Source organism: Anastrepha ludens, chromosome 5 (assembly GCF_028408465.1).
Source record: "Anastrepha ludens isolate Willacy chromosome 5, idAnaLude1.1, whole genome shotgun sequence".
NCBI lineage: Eukaryota > Metazoa > Arthropoda > Insecta > Diptera > Tephritidae > Anastrepha > Anastrepha ludens.
In genome coordinates, this window is record NC_071501.1 from 91,050,585 (window position 1) to 91,063,772 (window position 13,188).

General features: G+C 38.3%; 1 protein-coding gene across 3 annotated transcripts in view; it reads left to right on the forward strand.

The window, feature by feature from the left end:
* Positions 1-2,281: 2,281 nt before the first annotated feature.
* The window catches only part of LOC128863200 (myb-like protein AA), a 63,588-nt gene continuing 52,681 nt past the window's right edge, over positions 2,282-13,188 (forward strand). For 2 of the 3 annotated variants that reach the window (XM_054102222.1, XM_054102224.1), the window contains exons 1-2: positions 2,282-2,614; positions 3,849-4,042. In XM_054102222.1, the coding sequence (XP_053958197.1) occupies positions 3,988-4,042 (55 nt within the window). In that variant the 5' untranslated portion in view covers positions 2,282-2,614; positions 3,849-3,987. Of the gene's footprint in view, positions 2,615-2,672; positions 2,859-3,848; positions 4,043-13,188 lie in introns of those variants that run through there. The other variant, XM_054102223.1, reaches the window with a different exon arrangement.

Sequence of the window (13,188 nt, forward strand, 5' to 3'; positions counted from 1 at the left end):
CTCTGAAAGAATTAAGCGTCAAAAACAGGAAATCTCTAGTATTGGATCGTGCTGAATGGAGGGAGATTGCTGAGATGATGATGAATGTTCCTGCCACAATTAATTTTTATTTCTCATTATGATCAAGACAATTAAAAAAATGAAATAAACGAATACTTAATTGTAACTTTAACGGGCTAAGTCCAATAGTTATAAAGTCACTGTTAAAAGAAAGAATATAAAAAAATGTAAATATATTGTGTTTCCTTAATAGTAATCATGGCATCGAGTATACGATTGATACACGTATCCCATCATTTCAATTTTGCCCATTCTTCTCGATCAGCTTCCTTCAGCTAGAAATTAAATCATCAAAATTGGCGGCCACTCCTTTAAACTTGCTTGCAAATAATTTAACACAGGTTATCCATTCCTCACTATCCGCCAACCGCTTCATTGTCGAAATATTTTGAGGGAGAAAAATTCTTCCATGTACTTGGCGCTACGGATAGGTGCTTTATCCTGCTAATATGTTCAAGATTCATTATGAAATTCTTCGCAACAATTTAATAAATGGCATTCAAGATTGCTATATAATCTCCGGTGTTCATCTTAGGTGAACCCAAATGAAGTATTGCCATGGTGGCTAAAGGCAGCCACGTTTATAATATTGAAATTTTCGGTGGTGACGATTTTGAGGTGGTTCGCTGGTGTCTCTCCAATACTTTTGCAAACATAAGTTGCGTCCTAGTAAAATGGATTGTCATTAATCGTTTCATAGTTCTCTGCGAATTCGCTGCTTTGTGTTGTCGCATAAGCTTCCGTTTCATGGTGAAAAGAATTGAGAAGGTATGGTTAATAACAGATCGTTATCCGGCTCTCAGCGAGTTTGACAGAATCAGCTAATAGGCTAACGTAACCGGGATCACGAAGCGATTTGTTTAAGAAAAAAAAACTAAGTTTGCGCTAGTGATATAGGAAAAAACGCAACACAGTGTCACTTCATTGCCGTCTGAATAACGACTGATTGGCGAAATGTGAATTCTGCTGAATCTCCCAAGTAACGTGGGAAGTTCCCCCACAATTTTTTTCATCTTAGTTATTGGCCAAACCTTGTAAATCATCATCTTTGCTTCGGTTTAATTAAATGAAAGTCTTCGCTAAAAATTTGTCGGATTCTTCGGTTCATGCTAGGGAAAGCATTTTGACTCATAATTTGTTTAGAGCTAATATTTTTATTCATCACATTAACCCTGTTTTATCTCTTTTTTGCACTTTTCATCAATTCTTCCTTTTGGACCATTAGCAAATTATCTTAGGTGGCAGGATTTAAAAAAAAACGTAATTTTCTTGTTTAATATAAGCTTAGACACTATTGGATGAATTGAAATAAAGTAAAGGAATTTCTAGCAGCAGAAAGCTGCTGAAAGAAGACTAAATTATGCCATTTAATGAACAAATTATTAAAGATGATGAGATATGTATCACTTGCCATAATCTATCTATGTGCGCAAAGTGAGCAGTTTCTTAAAGCAGTTACAAGGAAGGGATTGACATCAAAATGTGCTGCTTTGCATTTGGAGAAATGTGAAGGCATCAAAGAAGATATTTTTTACGAAGTTTTTCATGACAGAAATGCACTCGGGGGTGTGGCCGCTATTATTCGCCTTCCGAGGTGCGTCTGCTATTAGAAAACACGATTTTTCTTTCTATAATTTGATGTTTCTTGCACGGAGATACGAACCTACGCACTTCCGAATGGTAGGCGTATTAGTAGTAGACGGACGCTTTTTTCTGTTATTGTGACAGCATACAACATTACGCTTTAATTTTGGATAAATGCTGTTAAAATGACGGATATAATTTGGCCGGATATGATTCCGAATGGTTCCAGTACCGATTGTCGAAGGGAAGGAAAAGAACTTGGCTATGCATTTTTTATGTTTTTGTTGCGGCCACAGTAGAACCTTAACCATATGAATAAAAAATGCGCATTTTGTGTAATGACGTTCATTAAAATATATCTTAAAGAGAATTTTACGTTCACAGAAAACACATTTATATTTAAGAAAAATTTGTAGGTAACTCTGTTCTGTTTCCAGAGCAAAATCACTCTCTCGGTACGCTCTTTATGCTATTACTATACTAAGCACAACAACAACACACTTTCCAACAGGTCACTACACACACACACACTCATACAAATACAATATTTGTAGTTGATGTATTCATGTAGATTTGTTTTTGTTTTGTTTATAACAACGCTTTGGCAATGTACGAGTAGAGTTTGCAGAGTTAGGTGATGTTAGTGCAGAAGGTGTGCAGCGGAGGAAAGCCAGAAAGCAAGCGAGCAATTGTTAAATGCGACACATTCGTGTTGAGTAGACCGGCCAACCAACCAACCAGCCAGCTATCCATCGTCGACCATTGATTTGCGAACGTGTGAGTGAAGTGGCAGCAAGGCAGCAAGGCAGCACGGCAGCAATAGTAGCGCGCTAGCTGACGAGTAAAACAAAGTGCATTTTAGCATCGGACGACACACGGCGAGGAATGCAGCTGCTGCGTTGCAGCTGTAAAGAAAATAGTGATTTCGTTTGAGTTTAAAGAACACTCTATTGAAATAAATGCATTTATTGTGAGTGTAGTTTTTAAAGTAAATATTTTAGTTGTTTTTTTTTTTGTGTTTGTAGAGGTCTGCCGGGAGTTAAAAGTTCAGTGGTGAAATTAAAATTAATTGCGAACCAAATACAGCTGATTGAATGAATTGCTGTGGAGGAGCGACACAAGTGTTTTCTTGTTGTTTTTTAGATATTTTTCCAATCAGTTTTGGCTGAGATGGCGAGTTTGCACGACCGCTTGGAATTGGCACCGGGAAAAAAGTAAAAAGAAAATAGAGTACCGTTACGCGAGTAAACAAAACGAAAAGAAGAAAAGTACAACACAAAATTAAACGAAAAAAAAAATGTAATAAAACTAAAAAATTTTAGTGAGCACGAAATTGGGTGGCGAAAGTGCAAGAAGCGTGAAGTGCAAAGAAACCGACGGGCGTGGACCGACAGCGCTCTATGTATATGTATAGGTGTATGTATGTACATATATACTATAAATATATACATACATACATATGCACATATTTGAAATAGAAGCGCATGCAATTTATGAAAGAGAACACCTATTATTTTGTTTTTGTTTTTTGTTTTAAGTGCGCCATTAAAGCCAAATCAACGCAACATAATTGCCGCACAAGCGACTAGGCAATAATAAACACTTTTTTTTCGTGCAAGTGCATATGCACGTATTCATGCTTATGTATATATGCATGTATGTATGTACATACACACATACCCAGCTACAGCATTCAAGTAGCGATTTAGATGAAGCGCAGTTCTAGCGTTGCTTCCAATTTTCAGTTGTTTCCAAATAGAAAAAAAAAAACTAAATAACACTTCAGTTACTACTTCCAGCAAACACCTGGCTGGCTGCGAAGCCGCACATATGTACGTATATATGCCCAAAACGATGTATCGAAAGCAAAAAACAAAAACAATCCTGTCACAGCTTCACGCTCAAGCCGCCCTCCTTTTGCATTTGCTTTACTCTGCTTGTGAGTGATAGCTTTCAACAAGTCGGAAATCTTCACTCTTATAAACATCCAATGCTGGAAGTGTATTCTCGTGCGATTAGCATCTAAGCGTACGGAGCGCCGCACATTTCATTCGTCCTTGAGCCAATCCGCTCTCCAACACATTTCAGCTACGAGCTGCCTTATAAAAAACTTCTTAATGAATGTGTTTATGTGTTTTTTCTTGCTGTTTTTTGAATTTTCCATCGTCAACATTTACATTTGTTTTTTTTTTTTACTATTCCAGTTTTTAACCTGTTTTTCTATATAATACTACGATACTAACTCTAATATTTGTGGTGGTTTTTGTGCAATCATAACTTTGTTTTTATTGCTCAACGCCGGCGGAATTGTGTGTGGAATATAAAAGTGAAATAGAAGAGAAAATGAATAATCTTACGAAAACTGAAGCATTACCAAAGACTGGACATGTCAACGAAGGTGAGTTAATAGTCATAGATTTTTAAATACTGAAATGTTTTGTTTGTGTATACCTACAGTGGTGGTCACAATTTTAGCACTCTATGGCAAGGTAATATTCACAAAATAGTTGTTCTTATTAACATTCTAAATGACTAGCAACATTTTTCTTAGCAACTTATTTACTAAGTAGGGAACAATTACGCATCGGTGTTTAAAAGGGTTTTCCACTAAGAAGTGTTATTTTGCTATGCAAAGAAAAATGCTATTTTTTAATATAAATGATCGGATGTTTATTTCATTATAAAGAGGAAGGTATGCCGTTAATAGTGGGAAATAACATCCGCCAAATGACCACCATGACCATGCTTATAGGACAATATTCCTTTCATGAAATTTTCCATAACCGAATTGCAAAGTGGCTGCCCTATGTCCTCGCTAGCTTAATGAATTCCATCTTTGAGGTCTTGAATCGACCCTGGGCTGTTGGCGTGTTCACGTGACGCCAAAGAAAAATGTCTCAAGGTGTTAAATCACAAGATTTAGGTGGCCAATTGTGATCACCTCTTCGAGAGATAACGCGGTTCGGAGACTTTTCCCGTAAAAGATCAATGGTTTTGTTAAGTTAAGGGGCTCAACCAGTGTGACTGACAAAAAAACAGGTGGTTTTTGAAAATTTATTTTTAAAAAAGTTTTACATTGATTGTTTTAAAACTTTGTAAGTACAGTGCACTCGCGATAACTCGAACTAATTAAAACAGGCGCTGTTCGATTTATCGAATTTGTTCGACTTATCAATTGAGTGTGCTATGTTAAAAAAACAGTCATCGATATCGATTTTTCGATCGATTGTTGAAAATGGAAGCCAGTAGAAAATTTCTGTAGTATAGTTTCGTTATACGAATTACATTTTGGTCCATTGGCTGGATCAATGGTGTCACATTCGGCGGCATAAACATAGTTAAAATTAAACCATCCTCGGACTTTAATTCGATTTCGTTGGGATGTGATGGGGCATTATCAATTAGAAGAAGAGCCTTCTCAGGTAGTCCCCCATCTTTCAAATATTTTCTTACCTAAATATTAAAGTCATTTAACTTGGTTAAAAAAATTGTTTTAATGAATCTGGATTTTACCTGCGGCACGAACGAATTATGAAACCAGTCTTTGAAAATCGCCGAAGTCATCCAGGCTGATTTGGAATTTTTGTACTCCACCGGACAATTTTTGAAAACACGAGGATTTCTTGCTTTGTCAATAACGAGAAGTTTAAGCTTATGGTTGCCGGTAGCGCTAGTGCAAGCCATAAATTGCCTTATCTTTCTTTTTTATAAGACTAATGGTGGACTTGGCTACCCCATATTCCTTCGCTAGTGAAGTAACACTACGTCCACGTTTAATTTTGTTAAGGACTTCAGCCCTCTCTTTTAATGTTAAACACTTCAACCTTTTACGATCCATTACTCACGTGCACTGATACACTACAAATGACAAATTTAAAGCAATTTGGTCAATGCAAGATGTTGTTCCCAGAAAACTAACGGGATATTAACGCCGAAATATTCATATGGACAATACACTAGTATACATATAATTTATATACATATACTATTACATATGTATCTATGTACAAAATGTATAATACATGTTTGAAAAGAATGTGTGTACAAATAAATTTGTTTTTTTGTTCGAGTTATAGCGCTTTTTTATTGTTCGAGTTACAAAGAAGTCAATAGGGGAAAAAATGTGTTCGAGTTAGCACGTCGTTCGACTTAGCGGCTATTCGAGTTACCGCGAGTGCACTGTATATTAATATATAATTAAACTTCAAGTACAAATTTTTTCAAAGGAAAATCTGGACTTTTCTTCTAATAATAGGGCATCTCTCGAAAGTCCAAAAAAAAGTTTCCCCACTGCTGCCTTTGTTACGGTCTTCAGAGTGCCTGAAATAAAAAAAAAAAACATAAAAGTCATTAAAGATGATGGTATCACGCGTTGATTAACGCAGGATTGTGTTGAAAAAACGAAATCCAAAAAAATCCCGCAGTTGTGAAAAAAGTATAAAAATTTAGCTTGAAAATGTGATAGTATTTCACATCGCAAATTTACAATTTTTATTAGATTGAAATATCGGAGGGTCATTCCATGTAAAAATGAATACTTAAAATGAGGAAACAAGATTCAAGTCGTTCGTAAAATTAGTTTTTAAGTTACAGTGGCAGCAAATTAAGAAAACGCTATTTTGAGAAAAACGTTTTTAAAGAAAAAAATACTGATCTCACATTTATAAAACGATAAATATCATACCTAATCCTAATCTGCTATTCCAGGCCCATATAATTCACCTTCTTCTTCTTCAAAAAGTTGCTGCTTGCTTGCTGAAAAATATGAAAAAAATTTTTTGGAATTTTTCAAAGTTTCACACTGGTTGAGCCCCTTAAATAATTATATATTCGCCGTTGCGGTTTACAACTTCTTCCCACTTCTCGTACAATTTTTTGATGCCGTTTCGCAAAAAATCGCCTGGTCAGGTGTCAAAGAATTTGTTGAGCTACTTTTTTAGGAACCTCTTTGTTATCGAAGGTAATAGCCTTCATATGGTTTGACAGGGAGCGGAAAAGATGGTAATCGGTCGGTGCAAGGTTCGTAGAATAGGACGGATGCTGAAGGATCTCCCATTCCACCTCTGGGAGTGCGGCTATGACGCACTTGGAAATACACGAAAAGAATGCCACGGTCAACAAGGACCTCTACATTACCCAGCTACACCGCCTCAATGAGGCTATTCCACTGCAACATGGGGCGTGGTGTTGTCGTGAAGAAGTATGGTTTGTCCATGTCGATCAGGTCTTTTCAGTTGAATAGCCTCTTTCAAGCGGTTTGGCAAGGTAATGTAGAGCTCCTTGTTGACCGTGACCTTCTTTTCGTGTATTTCACAGTGCACCATGCCCTCCCAGTCCCAGCAAACACATACAAACACATTTGGATGAAGATCCGGCTTGACTCTTGGCTTTGGCGTATCTCCTGGAGCCACCCACTCCTTTCTTTGCTTCGTATTGATGTGTAGCCATTATTTCTCATCTCCCGTGACGATTCGGTACAAAAAGTGCTGTTTATGGCTGCGTGTTGCTCGATGGAGGGCGAAATGCTGAGAAGCAATTTGAAGGCGACTTTCTTTATTATTTTCGTTGAGCCCGTGAGGCAGCCAGACTTCCAAAGTTGTCTTTAACTCTCTTTCAATGAAGAGAGTTGATAATCGTTTTATGATCGCAATTCATTTTTTCCGCCAAGTCACGACTGGTTTGGTGCTCTGGCAACAGTGCGATCTCGAACCTGTGTGTCGAGCAGTAGAGAGAAAGATTTCTTGCCTGAAGGTCAATACTCATTTAGATCTCAACATATCAGGAAGAAGAGTCTATCAAATTTTGATCGAAAATAAATAGTTATGAGTCCTGCGAGCGGGCACTAAATTTATTGAAAAACTTTGCTGAAAAAGTTTTTGTGTAGACAGACAAGTTTCACAACATTATTTTTTCTGATGAAAAAGACATTTGCCATAAACGAAATCACGTTGGCGGATCGCTATTAATTTATGTAGCCTTTCAATATTCCGCAAAGCCTTCGATTTGATTTATACGTTAATCTGCCGGATGATGTACCAGTCGAATTTTTCCGCAGCTCTACGAAAATTTCTAGATCTTCTAGTAAGACAATACACCAATTCACTCTGCGCTCAGCACAAAGAAGTTCCTTCCATCCGGAAAAGTTCAGATTTTAGAATAGCCAACGTTCAGTCCTGAGCATAGCCCACTTGAAGACTTGTGGGGTTAGGTTAGGTTGAAGCGCTTGCCCACTGAGGGGCACACTCAGGCTTATGCCCATGGTGATGCCGCGTGGGGTACTTGTTCTTATCTCTTTTAAAGCCAATTTGTACTTTTAAAAAATTGTAGAAGATCCTTGATTTCAATAGAAATAAGATATTCCAATTCATTAAAGAATTGCCTACCTAAAAATGTCTAAGTCTACGTCTAGATAGAGCAGGACAGTGGCAAAGAAGGTACGGGATCGTCTCTTCCTCTTCCTCATCTAGACAACTTCTGCAGAAGTTATGTGTTTGCACTCTGGGCGTGCCTGCCGATTAGGAAATGCCCCGTTTTAACTGATATCGATGTACTAACACTGTGCTTATCTCGTCTTAGCAGATATTCTATGAGTTTAGCATTGAGAGTGGCGGCAATTGTTGGACGATTCTGCAGGTAGGTTCATTATGCCATCGTTCGACGCTGACTCGGGCATGTCGTTAAGGCATTTGCAGTATTTCAAGACTACCTTGGAGGTTGCCGAAGGCTTTGTGTGGGATTTTATCGCCGCCTGGTTATCAGTGAAAATGTAGATATCATCTTGAGGTATCGCATCATATTGTATCAGTGTCAGGGATTTTATTATTGCCATCAGCTGAGCCTGAAAGATACTACAGTAGTCGGGAAGCCGAAAATTGAAAGAGATCCCCAGATGTTCGGAATACACATCTCCGCCCACCCTGTCCTCGAGATTTCATTCTGTATATGCATAAATGGACCCGCTCTGTCTTACAACATTACTGGCGGTTACTTTTGGGTAAAATTTATAAAAATAATCTGCAGCTCGAGAAGGCTTTTCAGTTGAGTGGAATGAAACGCAAGAACAATTTCACTGGTTTAGCCTAGTGAAGTCTTCTTTTTTTCTATGCAATGCTTTTAAAATCATAAAGGAAATCAGTATTGTCTTCATTTTCGATTTCGCCTGACAAAGAATAATTGCGGTTTTCAAATTTCATGGACTTTTAAATGTATTGCTTTCCAACTTCACAGTGCATATGCTTAATGAGTTCGAATAAAAAATTAGCACAGATAACAAAAAATCGATGACTAAAAAGTAACAAACCGCTGCTAACAAAATCTCAAAATAATTAATTCAAATTACTGGTTTTCGCTTGGACTTTGAATGGTACGAAAATGTGCATGGCTTCGTCCATAAAAATACCTCCATAGTTCACCACATTAAGACCATCACTTTTAGATATTATCATATATTATAAAAGTGTAATCACTAGAAAAAACAAAAACTGATCATAATTACATACACCCATAAGCAAATTTTGCAGCAAAAGCAAGCAAAACTAACACAAATTTCTGTTAGCACATCAAGCGACTTTCACACAACGAACAATAAATTAATTGATACTGAAGTCTGTATATGTATGTGTGCGTCTATTGAAAAGAAATATAGAGAAGCAGTAGCAAGCTGCAAGAGATGGGGTCAAAAAGACGTACTAGTTGTTTAGTTAGCAGTTAGCAGACAAAAGGCGAGTAATTCATATCGCCAATAGCAACAATTCCACTGAAAATGTATTTTATCACTGCACCTCTTTGCCCTGCGGGACTGCGTTCGCTGATATACCGTTTTTCATACTTATTGCTTAACCTAAAATCAGCTGAGAAGAAAAGTGAAAAGCAAAGCGTGAATATTTCCAGTAGAGATTCATTTACCTCGCTGGTGTTGGCAGAAGGTACATAAACAGAATACACATATGCAGCTACAAATACACGCTTAAATACACACAAACTTGCCATTTAGCTGGCAGCTGTCAAGTTGGCTCTGCAAAACTCCCAAAAAGAGGCTTTAAAAAAAAGAGATAAAAAGCGGCATCGGCAACGCAACTTTCCATTTAAGCATTCGCACATTTAGACGTAGATTTACACACACACACGTACATAGCTGCAAATACTATAAATATATATTTGTATGCTTATTAATTTTTTGTATTTTGCTAAAACAAACAAATTCACTATCGGCAGATTTCGCTGAATGTTTTGTTAACTCTCTGTGCTTTTTCGACTTGACATTCCACGGCTAGAGACACAAAGTTGCGGGAAGAAGGTGCATACGCACAGATGATGATGTAGGTACATAGATGGAGATACAGTTGCAGGAGCAGATTCGGTTAAAATCACAGATGCAGATTACTTAGATGGCACTACAACCGTCTGACGGTTTTGGCCGAATCTAAAACATTGCGCCATCCAACTCGGTTCGCTGCTTGCTGACGTCAGTTGGTGACACCCCCTGCTGCCGGTTATGCCTCACTTGATCTCCACAACGTAAATTAGGTCTACCTCTTCCTCGTCGTCCATCAGTGCGTTACCTTTCGAATCACTGCCATGCCGGAGCACTTTCGCACATCTTCGAGACATGGCCAAGCACACAACACAAGTACACAACCGCTGTAGTTTCTTCCTATTTACTATGTTCACAACTCGGTATAGCTCAATGGATCAGCAGGTGTATGTGGGTATTTTGGAAAATGTAATGCTGCCATACGTTGAATGTAATATGCCGTTGAAGTGGTTGTTCCAGCAAGTTAACGACCCAAAACATACAAGTAAATTTGCTAAGTAGTGGTTTTCGATTAAGGGAGTTAAGGTCATGCCCGTGGCCTGCTCAGTCGCCTGAACTCAACCCTATAAAAAATCTATGGATGGGTAGAAAAACGAGTGTTGGCGATCGTAAACTATCAAACTGTGGATACATGGAAAATAGTGCAGGAGGCATGAAAACAAATCCCACTGAAAGGGCGTCGTGATCTCAACGATTCCATGCCACGCAGATGCGCGGCAATAATACAAAATCGAGGTTGTTCAACTAAATATTAGAAAAACTAACGCAAAAACTATATTAATAAAATATTATTTTATGCCCAACTGTTTTTTTTTTTGACGAAAATACAACTTTATTCTGAAATAAGGGTTACAAGTGAATCCCTGAAAGTATTGCCCATCGCTGGCTACTACTTTTTCCCATCTTTCTGGTAGGTCTCGTATACCGTCGCGGTAAAACTGTTCATCTTTTGAGGCTATCCACGGATCAAGCCATTTTTTGATGTCTGTGCCATGTGGAATCTTATTTATCAGCCTCGGTTTTTTTTTCGAATGAAAGAGGAAAGTCAACACTTTCCGCAAATGACGATTATTCGGCACAAAATCAGACATTTTCACATAACCAAAAGTGATACCAAAACAAAATCACTTATGTGTCGAAGCAGTTTATTTACCATATGTGAAAGCTTGGTTTCTGACGTGTACGTTATGTTAGAATCGACTAGTACACACTGTTGGCGGCATCTATTGGCAAACAGCGGGAACTTAGTTACGCACCTAATATAATAAGCAAAAAAAATTGTGGTAAAAAAATTACTGTACTAAGTTTTATTTTCAATAAATAGAACTTTTTGTTTTATGTTGAGGTCACTACTATTAATTTGATCACAACTGTGGATACAAATCCAGACATACCTACTTTTGACGGACTACATGTGGAGAGTAACTGTCGTAAAGCCTAATGCTCAACTGTCTCCCTACGAATTACTTAACGGTAGTACCGGAAGGGGATCGGTACCTTGACGGTAGGAGGTTTAGTTCGGGTTAAAGTCTCCAACTGCCGGAGTTAAGTCTCTCGATGCTTCCTCCTCGCAAAAAACTTAAAAAAAGACGCCTGTACAGAGATCCAGATACAGATACACAGATGCAGACCCAGATAAAGATCACAGATATAGATTCAGCGATACAGATACAGATACAGAGTTCCAAATATACAAAAAATTACATCCATATACAGATGCGGATATCTCACTCAGCTACCCAGTACGTTTTCATAAGGCTCATTCGCTGCCGCATGTGGAATGTTATTTTTAAACTAATGAAGTCGTGCAATGAAGGCGCCAATCAACTGCATGCGGCACATGTACGCATACTTACGTTGCAGTATGTGTGAATGTGTGACTGCGTGCTGGCATTTTCTGCCTCATTTTATTTTAATGCAACAGTTTTGTGCACGTTACTCACCGCTGCCGTTGCTATTACCGCTACTGCCACAAAACGATACCCGTATAAAGTGCAGTGGCACGAGATGATGTGTTCGCAGCTGCCTCGGTTGCTGTTGATGGGTTTGTCGTAGTCATCATCGTTGTTGTCGTTATTGTTGTTGTTTTTGTTGTTTTTGCGAAAATTGCAAGTTGAATGTCGCGGCAACAAATGCTTGATTTGCTGCCAAGCTGGCGTGCATACCGCCAAGCGTTTGGCTGACGGTTGGTTGCTACAAACAATGCCAATAATTGCAGTTTCCACCAACAGCGGCACATAAGAAAAAACGTTGCCCGCATTATACAGTTGTTGCTACAGCATCTGCTGTTATTTGCTGCTGCTACTGCTGCTGCTGCTGCCGCAATTACGGTTGTACTTTTTTCTTGTTCCCTATTATTTTGTGGTAAATTTCGTTTTTTTTCCTCCTCTTCTTACTTTGTCTGCCACAAGTGTATTGCACTGCCGTTGCTGTTGCAGTGTTGCAGTCTTTCAGTGGCTGCTGTATTTCCTAGTCAGTGGCGTTTTAGTTTTATTGTTGCATGCAACGGCCAACTGCATTGGCTTAGCGCTTGATTGACAGTCCCTCTTGCTCGTAAACGTCCATCCAGTGGAGGCAGCTAGCGATGGCAGTGCAACATGTTTAGCTTATGCATGTTGCCAACGAATGATTCATTTCAACACTCCAGTTTAGGGTGTTGTTTTAGGAAATTTTTTCCATTTATTTTTCCTTCGGTTACAACAAAGAGAATTTTACATTTTGCTGCACTTTAGTATGCCACAAAAGACATTAATCACGTTGCTTTGATTTTTATTTCGGGGAATTATTTTATATGTACATATATGTAACGGGTGTTTCTTTTTTTTTTGCTCACGCATAGAACTTTCAATAATACAACTGTTAATTCAGCCTTTTAAGCAAAGTTGTGGCTTTGAAATTTCTGTTCAGTATACGTTGAAAAATCGCCATAGAAAGCCATGCTAGAAAGAAGCTGGACTTTTATTTGAAAAATGTGCGTTCCGCGCACCAAATTTGCAAAGCACTTTTCCCTATAATGGCGTTCAAAATCGGTCACCTTATCAGTGGGTTTTGCCTACTTTCAAGCTTATTGATAGTCATGCAAAGATCAAGGCACTAACCTCAGCGCGCATCAATTCAAGATGTCTCAAAGATTGCAGGAGGTCGCTCTCGCTCATCCAACAACACAACATCACACATTGTTGTGTTCCTGGCCACTCTGGAGTAGAGGGAAATGAAAAAGCAAATGAGTG